Below are 19,299 nucleotides of genomic sequence, written 5' to 3'. Positions count from 1 at the left end.
GATAACTAAACACAAGAGTATAATATATTTGTCTCGCTTGTTTAAATTTATTTCTCCTTACCTGGAAATTATTTATTTTTTTTAATGCAGAAATAATGAAAATTCCGAAGGGGTACAAATACTTGTGACGCTGACTTCTCTTTGTGAAGTAAGACGTTGCCCTTTTTAAAAAAAAGTACCACTTCTGCTTAAACAACTAAGCAGCTGATTTTCAACCTACGCAACGGTGCGTACATATTGTCTCATTAGGCGCGTAAACGAACGCGCTTTTCTGTGACGACCCAACACGCTTGTGATTACACGCCAACTATGGTAACGCGGATTTTGTGCATCATAATCAAAACACTTAGCGACAGTTCTCCAGTCCAGCATTTATTCCCGATATGAGTTAGAGCGGAAGTTGATCATTTGATTAGTCAAATCTTCTATTATCTCTATGTTTTTATTGCAGCTGGTTACATTATCAAGTTAACTATACAGAACAGGCAGCAAGTAATACAAGACTTCAGACGGATAGAAACATTTTTTTAAAAAAAAATTGTTGAGCATTTCAGTATAAAAATATAAGGATGTCCTATACACAGATGCAACTAAGCAGCAGATCTACTTTCTCACCGTTTCCCCGATATTGTCGTCTGTACTCTTCCCACAGCATGCCACTCTCATACTGTCAAACACAGCCATGTAAAGAACTGGGTGAATACACATGTTCAAAGTGGCCAGTCCCTTTGACACTTGGTACGATTTGTACACCCAACAGACAGTGCTCTTGGTATGCTTCAGTCTGAGATATAAGTGATACAGCTGCGAGAAATGATACGGCACAAAGGAAACGGCGTACAGCACAATCGCCGATACGACTAGCAGGACCACTTTGCGCTTCTCAAGTGCGGTAACACTGGCATTTTTCCACACCGCCCAAGTGACTGCACAATAAGAAGCGAAAGTGACAAAGAAGGGAACCAGGCACCCGAACACAGCGAGAAACAGTTTGTAGGTGAAGTGGTCCTTTTCATAAATCTGGCCACAGAAAGAGTCACACTGAGTCTTGTGTCCATGTTGACAAACAGAGGCGAATTTAAACACGGGGCAGGAGATGACGCCTACAATAACCCAGATGATGACACTGACGGCCTTGGCGTGCGCCGGCTCCACGTAGGAGCGGGTGAAGAAGGGGCAAAGGATGGCCACGCAGCGGTTCACGCTTATCGCCATGATGAAGAAGATGCTCACGTATAAGTTGCAGGTGAAGAGAAACCTCTCGATTTTGCACATGGCGTTGCCAAAAATCCAGTTTTTGTCCAGCGAGTAGTAGACAATCAGCAAGGGCAGAGTCAGGACGTACAGCAGGTCACTGATGGCCAGGTTACAGGACAGGACAACACCCGTGTGCCAGTTTCTTCTTTCTCTGGTCACCAGCAGCCACAGGGCGAACAGGTTTCCGGCGAGGGCCACCAAGAACTCGACCCCATACACAGAGGGCAGAACGTGGATTTGAAACTTCTCACACAAGGAGAAGTTCTGCATCTTGCTTTTTGGCTTTCCGTTAGAGAGACTGAACAGAGTCAGAGTCCGCACTGAACCAGAAAATAAAAAATACATTTCATGAAGATGTCATTTGAATTACAGCCTAAACAATGCAGTGTGTGTATATATATATATATATATATATATATATATATATATATATATATATATATATATATATATACATGCAGTAGTTGTAAATGCGATTTTATTTGATGCATCAAAAAAGCAGATATGCGATTATGTGTACTTACCGAATGTGCAGCGCGCTCTAACGACAAGATATATCCTGGCCGTTAATTTCTTTGAGTAGAAAATGTGACACGCTTCTCACCTAACAATCTGATAGACGCCAAGGACTCGCTTACATGTTATGAGTTCCTCATAGCCTTTCGCACTTTCGCAATTTGAGGAAGGAAAACTGTGGTGACGCCACAAATTTGCAAAACGAGCAGGCGATACATAGCCCAGGGTCATGCGTGAGGGCACACTGATGTGAGACTAGCTTTCTCAGAAAAGCCCAAGAGTCTCCACACCCCCCAACTATGTAACATGCACGATCACTTAAATTCGCAGCAGCCTTGAACCTCTTCGTTTCCTGAAAATATATTGCACCCAGGCTGTTTTATGTATGCAGAGTTTCTTTGTATTCTTTTATGCTTTGATCTCAAAGATTATTCATACTGCAATTAACTTCAACCGCTGCCTTATCAGTAGTCTGACACTTGCGTCTGAGCAGACTGTTAATCACTTGCATCAAGAACAGCTAGAAATATTGCTTGTAAACCAAAAAAATCACTGTCAATCAGCTGCAATTCTGAATGCAATTTGTATAAATGCATCTCTTCTGCATGCGTTTCAATTATTTTCCTCTGTGCAAATTAAGAAACGCTGCAACTGTTCGAAATCTTTAAACTTCAGGCACATCCTCCAAGCTTCCGGATTCAAACCACTTCCTCACATGTTTTTTGGGGGAGTTTTAATACATAACCATCAAAAAGGTGAACAGTCACTGGTGTTGCGTTGATCTTCGCTGACAAGTAGCCTAAAAAAAAAAGAATCAGCGGCAAACCCCATTACAAAGTGATAATTACACCCACGGGTTGCCCTCTGCAACAAATACAAATGACGTTTGGTTTTCAGTTATTTACTGGATTTGGAAAGGTGCTTGCATAATAATTATAGAGAACCAACAACAACAAAAACTCAAGATGGATTATGGTATATAATAAACACATTTGTAGAACAGATTTATCAAACATATCAGGCATTTCTGGTCCTGATGATAATATAGTTGAGAGAAAGGTAACATGGTCAGACTAGTCCATCAGTTCATTTTTTTTAATAAACAGTTTTTACATAACAAACATAAACAAATTAACGTTTGCTGCCATCTACTGTTTCAGCACAGTACTGCACCAAAAGTTCAGAGAAAAGATGATGACCGTTTCAGCCTTTTCCCTTCCTCTGTGTGAAGCCTCTCTTTGTCCCTGCACCTTTCTTCTTGAACCCAGACTTGCCTTTCTGATCTCTAGATCTGAAATTGTCTTTGTTTTTCTTGCCGTCAAATTTCCTTTTCCCACCAAATTTATTTCCCCCATCTCCCATTCTCTTTGCTCCGAACGCCTTTCCTGTAGGTTTCATTTTCTTTCCAAAGGGTTTCTCCTCATCCCTGGATTTCTTCCATCCTTTTTTCTGCTGGTCTTTTCCTCTTTTGTCTCTGTGCTGTCCTCCTGGACCCTTTCTCATTGCTTTATTATCTGTGCCATTCCATGATGATTTACCAGCAGATGGTTTCCTCTTCTTGGTAGGCCCGTGAGACTTCTCTGAGTGCTGTAAGCGCGGCCTCTTTTTGGCGGTGGGGAACATGTCTGCCCAAAAAGGAAAAAAAATTAATAATGAATTCAAAAGCACTTAGCTAATGGCTTACACTACATTAAGTATTACTCACCTTCATCCGGCTCCTCTCCCACAGCCTGCCTGTAGTACTCGACCTCATCGTCGGATTCAACGATGACCCGATCGTCCTCCATCCCTGGATCCTCCACCTCGCTGTCATCTTCAGCTTCGGCCCGTTTCCTCTTAATGCCTTCCAGACTTTTTTTCCTATCAAGAGGAGCAAAAAAAATGTTAACTTCAACCAAAAAAACAAACAAACAAAAAATGAATTAAATAAAACAATCAAATTATTTTAGGGGCATATTACTTGTGCTCTTCCCGTTTCTCTTTCTTCTGAGCAATGTTCTGGTCCTGCTTTTTTCGGCGATTCTCCTTCTCTTTTAACTGGGCTTCCTTCCTTTTCAGGATCTCCTGTATTTCTTCCTCTGTCTTGGAGACTGCAAGGATGGCATATAACAAAATCTCCATTAAAAAACACTTGTGTGTCTGGTGCACATGAAACCAAGCGAGCTCTAGATGCATCAGTAAGCGTTTACTTTTAGAGAATATATCACAGAATTCATACTGTATTTGTCATCATTCACATCTCAGTATATCCCATTGAGACATTATTTCATTAGAAAAGGCGTGTACTCACTCATAGAGTGATAGAGGACATTGCCGTCGCCCATCCCTTCTTGAATCTTCATCAGCTGCAGTGTCATTCGAGGACCAATCTAAGGGCAACACAACTGAATACTCAACTGCCATCCAAGCACCACTCACTGAAATAATAATTTCACATGAAGTATGGACACGTACTTCGGTCAAACGGACAGCACTCTGTTGCGACGTCATGTTGCCTCTTCCGGAGTAGACCTGCGGCAGTTCAGTTATGTTGTGCTCCCCGTCTTGTTCAGCTTCACTTTCTGAAAGGTTTGCACTCCTGAGAATGTTGAGAGCACAACATTTTAAAACAAACAACACAGGTTGGACAACAGCTAGCCAAAAATCTAAGTTTCTTCAAGGTGCATTACTGTCAAATTCAATTTTATTTATATAACTTCAACAAAAACAGGCATGCAACCTCCAGAGCAACCCTGAAGGCAACGGTGCCCAGGAAAAACTCCCTTTTAGTAGGAAGAAACCTTGAGCAGAACCCAGCTCATATGGAGGGACCCATCTGCCTAAGGCCGGGCAGGTACAGACAGAAACGTGTAGAATTACTTACTTCATCAGCAGCTCGCTAATATCCTCCAACTTGCTCATATTGGGGAACTTCTCCTGCATGAGCTTCTTGACTCCACGGCTCATGCCCACAGGGACCACCTTCAGGCTGCTGCAGGGTGGGGACAAAAATCAATGGTCAGTTTTTGATATTTAACCAACAATAAACCTTACTGTACTGCGTTGAGGCCCATCAGTGCGTTTACTTTGGACGTACATCATCAAACAATCAAGTCAAAGTCTGTCATCGTGTGAGCCAAACAATCATTTAATAGAATCTTTTACTGAAGATTAAACCTATAACTTTAATATAATCAGTTTAGTTTATCATGCGTGTTTATAAACCAATCATTGAGAAATTATATTTACTTACTAATGTCGAAACTGAATTTCTTGTGTCTCTGGGTTGTAACTCAACAGCACACACCTCTTGATGTTGTTCAGGCTAACCTGAAAAAAATAAATAAAATCATAACTGCTCAACAGAATTCAAAGTTAGATGTACACGATGCCAAACATGTCACCGACGGAGAAATCAGAAAGCGTTTACTTTTGACAATCTTCACATGAAGTCAGAAGACTATACTTTCATCACGTCAACAAAGTTTTAACAACAATTATAGTGACAACAGTCAAAGTTTTTCTTACAAAGCTTACCTTGTGCACATTTATGGAAGGAAACATGTTTTGGAACATGGTGGACATGAGTTTGACATGCATGCCATCCGTTCCAAAGTTACTGAGGATGAGCAGTGGATGATGGGTGAACTGCTGCTCATGCATCCTGTGCTTCTTCAAAGACGAAACCACATCTTTGATGAGAGAATACTGAAAGAAAAGTCACAAAGGCTTCACAAAACTGGAAAAAATACTAAGGGGGACTCTGATAATTAGTCATTTGGGTGCATCAGTGCGTTTACTTTGAAAAACATCACTTGACAATCACGTTTTTTTAAAGAATCATCATCTGAACCCTTCATTTCATTAAACACATGTTATATTCACGGGTTAGTGCTTACCTTGAGGACTTTGAAATGAAGCATGGGGCCTTTGGGAAGTCGAGCGAGTCTCTGCAAGGAGAAGAGACGCGTTGTTAGACTGATAACAGGCTTAATGTGGAAAATTTGTGGCTGTCCTAATGTATATGATCTCACCATGTTGACACTGCTGGGTGTTTTACTGAAGATCATGAAGTGTGTCACTCCCAGTGGTCCTGCTATTGCCACAAAGTCTTTAAGCACGTTCTTCTTCCTGACCTGGTGTATATATATATATATATATATATATATATATATATATATATATATATATAAAAAGCGCATGAAAACACATGTACACAATCAGTGTACAACAACTATACTATGATATATACCTCAAAAAAGTTCGAATAAAGCACGTGTTCCATTGGGACATGTCAAGTTGCCTAAAGCAACAACATTGGCCAGTTAATTATTATTATTTTTAATAATATATTTTTATAGCGCAGACAGCCGATGAAGCTCTCCCGTACGGACCTTCAGGGACTCCGCGGTGTAGGGCTCCATAACTCTCCGTACGTCCACGATGAGATCACCCACGTTTTTTCCAACCTGGCCCCGATGAAACACGAAAGAGTGGGGCACTGCTCCATACGTCTCCTCGGCCACATGGTTGGCTAAGGATCGGGATTTCTTCTGGTTCTTGGTCTGATAAGCACAATGGTTACACATTAATCATCCAGGTAAAATGCTATAGTGTGGCACAGACTTTCAGGTTAGCTTTGAGAAAACGCTAGCTAGCGTTAAGATATTTCACCGCGGAGCTAAGCCAACCCCAGGAAGGCCATATGACAATCTCCAACTACAACACAGCCACACATTTGCACATATGTCGTATTTTCACATACGAACGACGATTAAGTTTTCAACAACTGCCGTTTAAGCTAACGTTATCGGCTAACCTGCTGGCACACACAGTACGTACCTTTGATTTCCCCATTATTCAGCTCGATGTACAGCTGGCGAATATAGTCAACAACCTCACAGTAGTTGTTGGTACACTATGTTTAAGCCGCCGACGGCGCCTTCGTTCATTATTTCGACAAAACACAAACAACAACAGCTCTAAAACATCAACTTCGAAGTCAACGCGACACCGTCCACATGGCTGTGCTACTCTGTGTCACACTGTAATATGTTCGTGCTTCTGTGACTGGTGTGTTACACACTAATGTGTCCGTACTCTAGTGACGTGAGCTGGAGAAAGGTTTTACCTAAACTGATATGTGTGGAGAAAGAATAAAGCGGAAAATTTGACAACGAAAAACTGTTTAGACTCGGATGAGCGAGTTCGTTCCGTTGCTTCTAAAAAAAATAAAAAATACTTGTCTTATTAAGCGAAATAGACTGTTTCAAACAACACGTCTGCTGAGAAAACGTTTTACTCCAGGCCACATAACAACATAGTAGGTTAGGGGGCGCTAATCCACCTGTGTCATATGTAACCATATACCCATATGCCTCAAAGAACTGTACTGGTGTGGTGTGCAATGTTGTGGCTAATGCTGCATACATTAGAAATATTGGAGTGTTCTAAAACTTTATATAAATTTTAGAACAATATTTCGAAATACACACACACACACACACACACACACACATATATAAAACACGTCTACGGATATGTATATATATATATATATATAACACGTCTACGGACAAAGGTTTTACTCCAGCCCACATTACAACATTTATCCCTGAAATGAAAGCACCGACTAAATAAACAACGTTAAAGTTTAAAAATACTCGAAAGATATTCTAAACTTGGCAGCACTTGTAATGTGTTTCTGTGGTTTCTGCTGCAGTGTTCTAAGTAACTGACCTTTTCTGTACAAAATGTCTTCAGTTTTAGGTGTGGTTTTTGAAAAGTCGCACTTCAACCTCCTGAGGGCCCGCTCTGTAGCAGCTACGAGAAATGTGTCACTGATCTCATCTAGAGCTTTGGTACTCAAACGTAGGCCTCCACAGTTTAATGTAGCATGGAATTTCAGTGCGCACACAACGCGCAAGCAGCTGAAATAGCATTTGAAGATTCAGCAGCATACTGTTTTCTATTTGCTTTTTTAAATTGAAATGCTTGCACTTATCTCGAAGCATCTGTTTCCACCTCAAACAAACAACCACATTGGCTAGGATAAGTGTTAGTTTTGTTTTGTTAGGTTTTTTGTCACTGCTGTTGGGTTATATGTGTTTTATAACCACACCAGATTGGATAAAAAAAAAAGATTTTCAACCACAAGTGTGCACTAAAGCGCTAGATCAAAGATAACATCCCCTGAATTGTTAGAGGACACAACAGAGTCCCTATGTGACTGGTTCACAAAAATGTTTGATTTGATTGGACTTGTTGAACACCGTCTTTCAGATTGAAGCAAGTCCACATGAGCATGGAAACCATACCAGAAAACAAAGGCCATAAATCAAAAGATGCCACAGCATTATCACACCGCACCAGTTCTTTGTGGCATAGAGGCTATGTGGTTGAAGATAGGGGGAGGAGACGTCCCAGATTCCTGCACTGAGCCCCCATCTAAACAACGGGGAGGCGGCGGCATTAGGACAGTTTGTAATTAGCTGTCTTCTTTAGAGGTCTTGAGACAGAAACTCCGGACATGAATTAGTCTTGTTAAACTTTGCTGCCAATCCGATTCTTCTTGAGATTTATTTTTGACCTACACCTTTTTAACCTTCCATTCAGCATTTACAGAGGACCACGTGCAATAGTCCATTCATGTAACCCTTCACAATCTTTGAACATGTAATTTTTATTATTATTTTACGTTTTTGGGGCATGCTAAGAGTTGCTGCGACGCACTGGATGAAAAAAGGGCATCCAAAACTGTTTTCGTTTGGAAGTAAGTAATGGTCTCATATATTCATCACTTTGTAAGAGTAAACTGGGATGTTTTTAGCCAAATCTAAAAGTTCAGCATTTATTTGAATCATGTGTATCAGAAAAAAAAAACAAAACAGTGAGAAAAAAAAATAAGTTTGACATACGGACAACTTCAATTGGTATCTGTATTTTAGTGAGAATGTTGTATATTTCTGAGTCAGATGTCAGTGTTTGCACTGTTTATGATGTTGACCATGGTTGTTGTGGCTGGATGTGTGACTATAGCTATTCTGTTGGCCATGGAAGTTTGTTGATTCTGGCTGGTTCGTGTTGACCGTTGCTCCTTCATTGTTGATCTGCTAAGTTTAAGCCAGGGGGCAAATGTGTGTTCTTCAACTTTGCAAGGACACATCTGGTGAACAGTCAAGAACAGCAGGAATTCCTTGAATACCTTGATTGTGTCAGAGAGTGTCCGAAAGCTTTCTGAATGATTGCTTTACATGCCTCATCCTTCACTACAGGGTCTGATAAGAAGTTGCACAGATTCATGGAGAAGACACTGACAATAGGTCTGACTCTGTTCCTGGCGCTTTGTGTGGAAGCTGGAGGACGAAAGGATGGCGATAAACGTTCATCGCGCTCTTCAGACATAAAAGCGGGGCGTTGCTCCTACACGTTCATTGTTCCACAGCAAAAGCTCACAGGGGCGCTGTGTTTGAACACACCGCCTGCTACGACCAACCAGTCTGAGGTAGCAGCGCTGCGAGCGGAGCTCAAACGGCAGCAGGAACAGATGGAAAGGCTCCAGGTCCAACTGGAGCAGGAGGGGGCCCTTGCCATGGAGGTGAGAACCCTGAGAAAGGAAAGTAGCAACATGACTTCACGCATTACCAAGCTCTACGCCCAACTGCTACAGGAGGTCATACACAAGAAAGACAAAGCACTGGAGCAGCAAAGGCTGGAGAACCTCCTACTCAATGCTACAACACAGGTAAGCAGAGAACTGCTGTCCAAGTTGGAGTGTGATTAGTGTTTTGTCTTAATCATTATTCAACTCATCATTATGTTTGCTGTGGGTGGGCGGGCATCTCAGGCTTTGCAGGTCTCCAATAATTACAGAGAGCTGGAGAAGAAATATGGAGCCCTCACCTCCATGATGAGCTCCCAGAACCAGTTTATTGCCCGCCTGGAAAAGCAGTGCCAGTGCAGGGAATCCACACAGTCCTCTCTGGTAGGAAACAAATTGGCTGAAATATAGAGATATACTGGGTTTGTGGGCAGGGCTAAGAATGGTGCATTGTTTTTGTGTTGAACAGGTGACGACTGAACCACCAAAAAGCCAGCCTAATGTGCATCCTAATTACAGCTCAGAGCCCAACGAAATGACCAATGATGTTCAAAGGGACCAAAGTGCTCCTCCTCTGCGGGAAGCAAAAAGAGTGGGGACTCATTCCTTCCCCACCACTACCACCAACACTCCTACTGACCTACCCGTCATTAGCTTCCCTGTCACAAAAACTCCAGGTACATCCATGTAAAACACGTCTCATGGCAGCTGCTGATATCGCCCAAACCAGAGTTATTTAACTGCTTAGATAAGCAGCAGAGGCTGATGGAGTCAGTGAACTGCTGGTCCTGTCTATCTGGGAAGGCATAAACACTGACCAAAAAAAAAACAAAAAACAGCCAGCATTTTTTTTTTTTTTTTTTTTTAATCACAGAGCCGAGGGCTTCTTAATAAAGATGCACTGGAACATGTTTAAATGGCACTTCTGGTGTAGACCTGCATGGCTGGAATGTTTAAAGTGTGTGTGTGACCCAACACTTCACTGTAATTTTTACAGAGTGCATATTACTCCATCCTGTCCGTGAGAACATGCTCACCACAGCAGACCATTAAGCGTTATCTCTCAGTGTGGGAGATTTCCCCCTGTGTATACATTTTCTGTACAGTCATCACTCATCATTTATCCCACATGTCACACTTAGCACTGTGACATGAGACACTGAACATGTGCCAGAAAGGAAACAAGCAGATAACATTGCAATATCTGTGTCTTTTCCTGTTTTTAAAACTGGATTTCAAATCCTTCTGTGAGCAGGACTATTTTTTTTTTGACATGAGAATTCACAGATTTCTATCTCAGTTCCACTCATAAAATGTATGGTTCCTGTTGTCCATTAGCAGCAATGGATTTCAAAGACTGAGGTGTTGGCCACAAATACTATTGTTGCATTTTCATACTGTTAATAGTATTGGATTCATCCACATCTTAAACATTACAAAATGCAGTGTATCTGTAAATATCTTTTCTAACCCTGGGTTGGTTGCACATTTTCAAACGATCCAGGACCATGGCGAGACTGCCAACATGTGTTGGAATCAGGTGAGACCACCAGTGGGATCTACCTGCTTCGCCCGCAGAGTGCCAACCGTCTCCTGCAGGCGTGGTGTGAGCAGAGTCAGGCTCAGGGAGGGTGGACTGTCATCCAGAGGAGACAGGATGGATCCGTCAACTTCTTCAGGACCTGGGAGCAGTACAAGGTGATTCCGTACGCCTTTAAAGTCTGGAAAACCTTCAGTAGCTGATATTATTTCTTAATATTGGCAGTTAATATTAGGGAGGGCCTGCATATTCACCAATTTGTATTCAGCATGTCTTCATGTAGATGAACTTATTGCAAATGAAGATTAAACCTGTGTATTGTGTGACAGCAAGGCTTCGGGAACCTCGATGGAGAGTACTGGCTCGGCCTGGAACACCTCTACTGGCTCACTAAACAGGCTCGCTATAAGCTGCGGGTGGCCCTGGAGGACTGGCAGGGTCGGCAGGTGTTTGCTGAGTATGACAGCTTCCACCTGGAGCCAGAGAGCGACTGGTACAGACTGCGGTTAGGACAGTACCACGGCAGCGCCGGGGACTCCCTCTCATGGCACAACAACAAGGCCTTCACCACTTTGGATCGAGACAAGGATGGCTACACAGGTGTGCTCCTCCTCCGCTCCTGTTCAGCACCTCTCCATCATATTTTCTGTCAGTAACAGTTGTCTCTTCTTCTTTTTTTGTCGCCAGGTAACTGTGCTCATTACCAGAAAGGAGGCTGGTGGTATCACATGTGTGCGCACTCCAATCTGAATGGTGTGTGGTATCGGGGCGGACACTACCGGAGTCGCTATCAGGATGGGGTCTACTGGGCAGAGTTCCACGGAGGCTCCTACTCCCTCAAACGAGTTTCTATGATGATCAAACCCACATAGCGGTGTTGCTCCATGGACACGTGACACAGAAACACAGAGTATTATGGATGATCCTCAGACATATCCAGAGGCAACCAAACAATTCAACCCTTCACCGAGTCTGTTTAATGAATAAAGTGAGAAATGAATTCAGTGACGTGACTATGACCTCTGAATTACTCAATGAAGCTGCACTACATTGACGAATATGACAAGTTTGTGTTACAATTTCCTAAAATCCAAAATTAGATGTAGTCCATGTTGCATTTTACTTTTCAATAAAATCCTGTGCAATTAGCTTCTTTGTGGCATTTTTAAAAACATGTTCAAAAAGATAGAGGAAATTATTCTAAAATGAGAAAGGGAGTTGTCTCGTGTTGTTTCGAGGGTTGAACTACACAGTGTGGTTTTGTATGCCCAGTTCCTGTTCCGCTGGGCGTTGAAGGTTGTTTTCCTTTATACTACCCAAGCTCATGTAACTGTCACCACAATTTAGCCAGTGAACGCTGAGTCACTATTCATATGTATCCAGGGTTTGAAGGTGGACAGCCTCTGGACCTTCCTGAAACAACGCCGCTCCCTCTTGCCTCCTGCATGCTCTCCAAGCATGCTGCTGCTCAGGATGTTGGGTCTTATCATAATCATGTTTTTACTTTGCGGTGAGTGATGCTTTATAAATAGCACTGTGTGGATCTTAAGCGTTAGATGACATTTTATTCAATGATTTGTAATAAACCCTAATAATATATACCATATAATGATGCGTTGTAAATGAATTACCTTCTAGTGAAGTTCTGGTAGAGAGAACATTTGGAAAAATGAAATTTCATCTGCATAGAGTGGGTGTGGTGATAGATTTTTACACAAATGACTAAGTATATACATAGCAACCACTTGATTACCATATCAGAGTACAGCATATGAATATTTAAATACTTGAAGATACGTCTAAATATATAACGTGGTGTCAACATTTGGTCTTTATTCTGCAAGGTATGGAACTTTCCATCTGGGCGTCAACAGAAGTAAAACGGAATAGTGGAAGTTATTCATATTAAAAGTGTGTATTTTATTGGGCTTGTAATCAGTTGTGACCACCAGAGAGCATCAAACATGTCGCTTGTCTGTCCACAGATGCAGACAGCACTTGCCCTCCAGATTCAACTCCTCTTCAGGTGGAACCTACTGTGATAATAAGAGAATATGGAGATCATGTTGATGTAAACTGCTCCCACTATGACAATCACCTTGACATATTGTGGAGAGTTGGAAACAATACACTTGTAGGTGACAATGATTACGACTATTTCACGCTCAGTTTGTCACTGTCAGACTGGAACATGAGTGCAGAGTGCATAGTGAAAATAAATGAGTCTCATGAATGCAGCAAACATCTTGAAATTAACGTTTACAGTAAGTATACATTTTAATTTTTTATACAGTAGAAACAGTGATCTAAAAGCACGTGCAACTAACAAACTTGTATTTTATTTTATTTTGACAGAGAACCCAGAAGTTGTCCTCTCCACCAAGAATGTACAGGCTTTGGGGGATGAGACACTGTATGAACTGCAGTGTGATATCCTCGATGTCGCTCCCGTTGAAAATCTCGTATTGAGGTGGTACACAAACAATGAACTCAACAAGACGGACGTTTTCAACAACACAATCAGAACACCGGTGAATGAGTCTGGTACTCTGACCCTCAGAGTCAGAAGAGAAGATAATGTAGTCCAGGTTACATGTGAGGCTCAGCTGGTCTTTGGGCCGAGTGGAAGTTTACCGTCTGTTTCTCACACCCACAGTGTTTCTGCACACTGTAAGTAAAAGTCCTGCTGTTTCAGTTAAATGTTAAATAAGTGTAGTTAACCGTCATGTCACGTGTGTATTTGAAATGAAACTGAATGAAATGCCCGTTTATCTCTTCAGATGCTCCCGAGCTCAAGATTCAATCCAATACTCAAGACATATATGTAGCTGAGGGCGACGACATCTCACTGAACTGTGAAGCTGAGGGAAACCCTCCTCCTGTCTTTCAGTGGACCAGTGATGGGCTCAGTGTGCTGGAGGAGGACTCAGACACACTCAACATTACTCAAGTAAATGCCAGCTCAACCTACATCTGCACAGCTACCAATAATCTTGGAAGTATAACTAAGCAAATCCATGTTCACGTGACAAACGTGAACGTCCAAGCAACCCCTGCAGCCGCTCCCTTGTCTCCTCTCGCTCCTGAAACAGGTACTGACACTGGCGCAGGCTTTTTTAACTTTTAATATCTGTGTTGATTATCTGCTGGATTATGACTCATTTCATACTGTGCACCAGAAAAGAAGCAATGATGAAATATATGTTTGCTTGTGAATGGCAGGTTGCCCGGTGACACTGACTCCCCCTGAAATTGTGGTGAGGTTTGGAGATCCAGTTTCAGTCAACTGCACCACATCAGGTGATAAAGGACTAGGTTGGGAGGCCACAGTTGGAGGCACGGGTTTAGAAAATGTATAATGATGCGTTGTAAATGAATTACCTTCTAGTGAAGTTCTGGTAGAGAGAACATATGGAAAAATAAAATTTCATCTGCATAGAGTGGGTGTGGTGATAGATTTTTACACAAATGACTAAGTATATACATAGCAACCACTTGATTACCATATCAGAGTACAGCATATGAATATTTAAATACTTGAAGATACGTCTAAATATATAACGTGGTGTCAACATTTGGTCTTTATTCTGCAAGGTATGGAACTTTCCATCTGGGCGTCAACAGAAGTAATACGGAAAAATGGAAGTTATTCATATTAAAAGTGTGTATTTTATTGGGCTTGTAATCAGCTGTGACCACCAGAGAGCATCAAACATGTCGCTTGTCTGTCCACAGATGCAGACAGCACTTGCCCTCCAGGTTCAACTCCTCTTCAGGTGGAACCTGCTGTGATAATAAGAGAATATGGAGATCATGTTGATGTAAACTGCTCCCACTATGACAATCACCTTGACATATTGTGGAGAGTTGGAAACAATACACTTGTAGGTGACGATGATTACGACTATTTCACGCTCAGTTTGTCACTGTCAGACTGGAACATGAATGCAGAGTGCATAGTGAAAATAAATGAGTCTCATGAATGCAGCAAACATCTTGAAATTAACGTTTACAGTAAGTATACATTTTAATTTTTTATACAGTAGAAACAGTGATCTAAAAGCACGTGCAACTAACAAACTTGTATTTCATTTTATTTTGACAGAGAACCCAGAAGTTGTCCTCTCCACCAAGAATGTACAGGCTTTGGGGGATGAGACACTGTATGAACTGCAGTGTGATATCCTCGATGTCGCTCCCATTGAAAATCTCGTATTGAGGTGGTACACAAACAATGAACTCAACAAGACGGACGTTTTCAACAACACAATCAGAACACCGGTGAATGAGTCTAGTACTCTGACCCTCAGAGTCAGAAGAGAAGATAATGTAGTCCAGGTTACATGTGAGGCTCAGCTGGTCTTTGGGCCGAGTGGAAGTTTACCGTCTGTTTTTCACACCCACAATGTTTCTGCACACTGTGAGTAAAAGTCCTGCTGTTTCAGTTAAATGTTAAATAAGTGTAGTTAACCGTCATGTCATGTGTGTATTTGAAATGAAACTGAATGAAATGCCCGTTTATCTCTTCAGATGCTCCTGAGCTCAAGATTCAATCCAATACTCAGCACATAGATGTAGCTGAGGGCGACGACATCTCACTGAACTGTGAAGCTGAGGGAAACCCTCCTCCTGTCTTTCAGTGGACCAGTGATGGGCTCAGTGTGCTGGAGGAGGACTCAGACACACTCAACATTACTCAAGTAAATGCCAGCTCAACCTACATCTGCACAGCTGCCAATAATCTTGGAAACATAACTAAGCAAATCCATGTTCACGTGACAAACGTGAACGTCCAAGCAACCCCTGCAGCCGCTCCCTTGTCTCCTCTCGCTCCTGAAACAGGTACTGACACTGGCGCAGGCTTTTTTAACTTTTAATATCTGTGTTGAGTATCTGCTGGATTATGACTCATTTCATACTGTGCACCAGAAAAGAAGCAATGATGAAATATATGTTTGCTTGTGAATGGCAGGTTGCCCGGTGACACTGACTCCCCCTGAAATTGTGGTGAGGTTTGGAGATCCAGTTTCAGTCAACTGCACCACATCAGGTGATAAAGGACTAGGTTGGGAGGCCACAGTTGGAGGCACAGGTTTAGAAAATGTAGCCTTTCTGCCGTGGACGGTTGAAAACCTGAACACCTGGAACCCCCTGGCCTCCTGCTACACTTTTGTGAATGATAAACAGTGTGAAAAACATCTTAACTTCACTGTATATCGTGAGTATAAGTCCACAGTTTACACTGCATCATCTTTGTCCTACAATTGTTTGATATGGGAACATACTGATGCCAGTTGCTCATAGAAACTTCACAGTACATACATAAAATATAATGGTGTACAACATGATATAGTATCTAATTAATAGCACATATCCAATGTTTTATGTGGAAATGAAATGCTCCATCCTTATCAATCCTTCTTTTTTTCAATTATTAACAGAGACTCCAGACCAAGTGTCCGTGCTGGATGATGGTCCGATGCTGGAGGGCAAAGAGTACCAGCTGCTATGTAGCATCACCAATGTGGCTCCTGTGCGGAAGCTCAAAGTGAAGTGGTACCGAGGTCACGAAACTCTGTTTGAAGAAACATTCAATGACACCGTATTGACCTCACAAAATCTTAATTCTACCTTGAAAATCACTCCTACCAAAGAAAACAATGGAGCCGTTTTTACGTGTCAGACTGAGCTGCACCTTGGACCCAATGGACCAAAATTCCTCCCAAATAAAACCTCTGCTCCATACACCGCTGTGGTGCACTGTAAGATTTCCCACCACACATTTATTATTTACTTAATCTGCCAAACACATCTGCATATATCAGTTTTTGATTATTCTGATATTTGTTTGCAGACACTCCGATCATCATCAACTGTCCCATGCAACATGTTGTTGAACATGAGCACAGTTTGGACATGTTGCCCTGCAAAGCTGATGGGAACCCTCCACCCACAGTTAAGTGGTACCATGATGATAAAGTGATGAATCCATCTGTGCCTCTCAGCAGGAATGACTCAGGAAACTACAGAGCTGAATTTAAAAACAGCGTAGGCACGAACAGCACCACGGTTCAAATCACAGTAGAATGTGAGTGTGTATCTCACCTGGCTCAGTGTGTATCTCAAGACAAATTATTTTGAAATGCACCTTCTTTTCTTTTGCCATAATTTGTCTGACGACTATTTTGATGTGATTGTCACATTCACAGATGAGCCCTCCTTTACCTGCAGTGAGACCTATGATGTTAAAGTGAATGGTGAGCTCCAGTGTGAACCAGAAGGACTACCTACACCCACACTCACCTGGTTCAAAGATGGACAAAACATAACCTCACCACAGTGGACAAAGGAAGATAGTGGAGAATACTTACTTCAAGCATCCAACAAACACGGATCAGCCAATCACACGCTACGTGTCAATATTTTGTGTAAGTTTTTAATCTTTAAAATAACAGAAATAAGTATTTTAAATTCCTCCCAAATAAAACTTCCATCCCATACACCGCTGTGGTGCACTGTAAGATTTCCCACCACACATTAATTATTTACTTTATCTGCCAAACACATCTGCAAAAACAGTTTTTGATTATTCTGATATTTATTTGCAGACACTCCGATCATCCTCAACTGTCCTGCACAATATGTTGTGGAACATAAGTACAGTTTGGACACGTTGCTCTGCAAAGCTGATGGGAACCCTCCACCGACAGTTAAGTGGTACCATGATGATGAAGTGATGAATCCATCTATGCCTCTCAGCAGGAACGACTCAGGAAACTACAAAGCTGAATTTAAAAACAGCATAGGCACGAACAGCACCACGGTTCAAATCACGGTAAAATTAAGTTGCATTCACCTGCTTCAGTTTCTCAAAATTATTTTGAAATGCACATCATCAAACCTTTCTTGTCTTTTGCCGTCATTTTGATACAATGCCAATTCACAGGGGACCGTACCATCTGACCTATGATGATTAAGGTGGACAAATGTCAACCAGAAAGGATACCGACCAACTCACTGGTTCAAAGGACCAACAAAAAGACCCCATCACAGGTACAAGAAATGTGGAGAATATTATCAGCATCCAAAAAAAGGATACCATCCAGAAAATGTCATTTTTGTGTGTGATTAATTTTACAAGACGAAATAAGTATTTTAAATTCACCCCAAATAAACCTCTGCTCATACAGCTGTGGTGACTGTAAGATTTCCCACCACACATTCTTATTACTTATTGCAAAGAACATTGATGGAACCCCAAGTGGTACAGAGAAGTGGAATCATCTGTGCTTCAGCAGAAGTCAACAGAGCGAATTTAAACACGTGCAAACGTTAATCCGAAATGTGATTGCATGGTCAGGTGTTCCAAACTTTTGAAACTTCTTCTTGCCATATTTTGACGACTATTTTGATGGATTTATCCAATGATCTACGCAGTGAACTATGTTAAGTAAGGTGTGTGGAACCAAGGCACTACACCACTACCTGTCAGTGGAAACTCACCCAGTGACAAGAATAGTGAGAACTATCAATCCAACAAAGGAGCCAATCACACGGTCAATTTTGTTTTACTTTAAATAGAAATGTATAATTCTCAATAAACTTTACCTGGTGTTAAATTCACACACATATTATTCTTTGCAACACATCAACATTTTGATATTGATATTTCAGACGATCTACGTCGCCATTGTTGTGGACAAGACTTGACAGTTCCAATGAGGAACACATTAATGGTACTGAGATGAGTGATTTCCTCTCAAACCAGGAATACAAGTATTAAAAACGACGAACAGACACTCAAATATAAATTGTGATCTAGCCAGTTAAAATTTTGAAATGCACTTTCTTCTTTGCTTGTATTTAATAATGCCTTACCTGGTGAGCCTATATTAAGAGGAGTCATTCAAGACTCCACACATCATGTTAAGAGAAAAGCCATGGACAAAAATGTGGAATATCACATCACACGATCCCAATCAATTGCATATTTTAATTTAATTTAAGCGAAATTTAATTAATCTTTACTTGTCTATCCAAATCATTATCTCAAAATCTGCAGATATCAGTTTTTGATTATTCTGATATTTGTTTGCAGACACTCCGATCATCCTCAACTGTCCTGCACAATATGTTGTGGAACATAACTACAGTTTGGACACGTTTCCCTGCAAAGCTGATGGGAACCCTCCACCCACAGTTAAGTGGTACCATGATGATAAAGTGGTGAATCCATCTGTGCCTCTCAGCAGGAATGACTCAGGAAACTACAGAGCTGAATTTGAAAACAGCGTAGGCACGAACAGCACCACGGTTCAAATCACAGTAGAATGTGAGTGTGCATCTCACCTGGCTCAGTGTGTATCTCAAGACAAATTATTTTGAAATGCACCTTCTTTTCTTTTGC

At 41.5% G+C, this 19,299-nt stretch overlaps 3 protein-coding genes across 8 annotated transcripts in view; 2 read left to right on the top strand and 1 right to left on the bottom strand.

Moving 5' to 3' along the window:
• Positions 1–351: 351 nt before the first annotated feature.
• ppan (peter pan homolog) lies at positions 352–6,814 on the bottom strand. The gene is made up of 13 exons (XM_047571923.1): positions 6,595–6,814; positions 6,147–6,317; positions 5,787–5,888; positions 5,652–5,702; positions 5,290–5,460; positions 5,006–5,082; positions 4,637–4,744; positions 4,228–4,351; positions 4,064–4,142; positions 3,734–3,863; positions 3,479–3,633; positions 2,979–3,398; positions 352–1,577 (listed from the first exon to the last, which is right to left on the bottom strand). Exons 1-13 carry the CDS (start codon positions 6,607–6,609, stop codon positions 604–606), a joined length of 2,577 nt encoding a protein of 858 aa, XP_047427879.1. The 5' UTR covers positions 6,610–6,814; the 3' UTR covers positions 352–603.
• Positions 6,815–8,261: 1,447 nt separating this feature from the next.
• angptl6 (angiopoietin-like 6) lies at positions 8,262–12,041 on the top strand. The gene is made up of 7 exons (XM_047571819.1): positions 8,262–8,524; positions 9,027–9,496; positions 9,599–9,736; positions 9,822–10,029; positions 10,857–11,050; positions 11,222–11,492; positions 11,580–12,041. Exons 1-7 carry the CDS (start codon positions 8,461–8,463, stop codon positions 11,762–11,764), a joined length of 1,530 nt encoding a protein of 509 aa, XP_047427775.1. The 5' UTR covers positions 8,262–8,460; the 3' UTR covers positions 11,765–12,041.
• A 180-nt stretch (positions 12,042–12,221) lies between these two features.
• LOC124997812 (hemicentin-2-like) overlaps positions 12,222–19,299 on the top strand; it is a 32,535-nt gene continuing 25,457 nt past the window's right edge. For 2 of the 6 annotated variants that reach the window (XM_047571815.1, XM_047571813.1), the window contains exons 1-9: positions 12,223–12,402; positions 12,878–13,156; positions 13,248–13,562; positions 13,673–13,984; positions 14,115–14,192; positions 14,628–14,906; positions 14,998–15,312; positions 15,423–15,734; positions 15,865–15,942. In XM_047571815.1, coding sequence (XP_047427771.1) covers positions 12,351–12,402; positions 12,878–13,156; positions 13,248–13,562; positions 13,673–13,984; positions 14,115–14,192; positions 14,628–14,906; positions 14,998–15,312; positions 15,423–15,734; positions 15,865–15,942 — 2,020 coding nt within the window. In that variant the 5' untranslated portion in view covers positions 12,223–12,350. Of the gene's footprint in view, positions 12,403–12,877; positions 13,157–13,247; positions 13,563–13,672; positions 13,985–14,114; positions 14,193–14,627; positions 14,907–14,997; positions 15,313–15,422; positions 15,735–15,864; positions 16,111–16,333; positions 16,655–19,299 lie in introns of all 6 variants that reach the window. The other 4 variants (XM_047571817.1, XM_047571816.1, XM_047571814.1 and 1 more) reach the window with 4 other exon arrangements.

This window comes from Mugil cephalus, chromosome 20, assembly GCF_022458985.1.
Source record: "Mugil cephalus isolate CIBA_MC_2020 chromosome 20, CIBA_Mcephalus_1.1, whole genome shotgun sequence".
Taxonomy (NCBI): Eukaryota; Metazoa; Chordata; class Actinopteri; order Mugiliformes; family Mugilidae; genus Mugil; species Mugil cephalus.
Note: the sequence above shows the minus strand (reverse complement) of the source record. Positions and strands in the feature narration are given on the sequence as shown.

Bases quoted from the DNA above. Each gene is read 5' to 3' on its own strand.
- ppan (XM_047571923.1), bottom strand. The intron at 4,745-5,005 runs GTAAGTAAATAT...CCCACCCTGCAG, and splicing joins GAAATTCAGTTTCGACATTA to CAGCCTGAAGGTGGTCCCTG. The intron at 3,864-4,063 runs GTGAGTACACGC...CCATCCTTGCAG, and splicing joins TGTCCTCTATCACTCTATGA to TCTCCAAGACAGAGGAAGAA.
- angptl6 (XM_047571819.1), top strand. From the start codon at position 8,461: ATGCTAAGAGTTGCTGCGACGCACTGGATGAAAAAAGGGCATCCAAAA. The intron at 9,737-9,821 runs GTAGGAAACAAA...TGTGTTGAACAG, and splicing joins AATCCACACAGTCCTCTCTG to GTGACGACTGAACCACCAAA. The intron at 11,051-11,221 runs GTGATTCCGTAC...ATTGTGTGACAG, and splicing joins GGACCTGGGAGCAGTACAAG to CAAGGCTTCGGGAACCTCGA.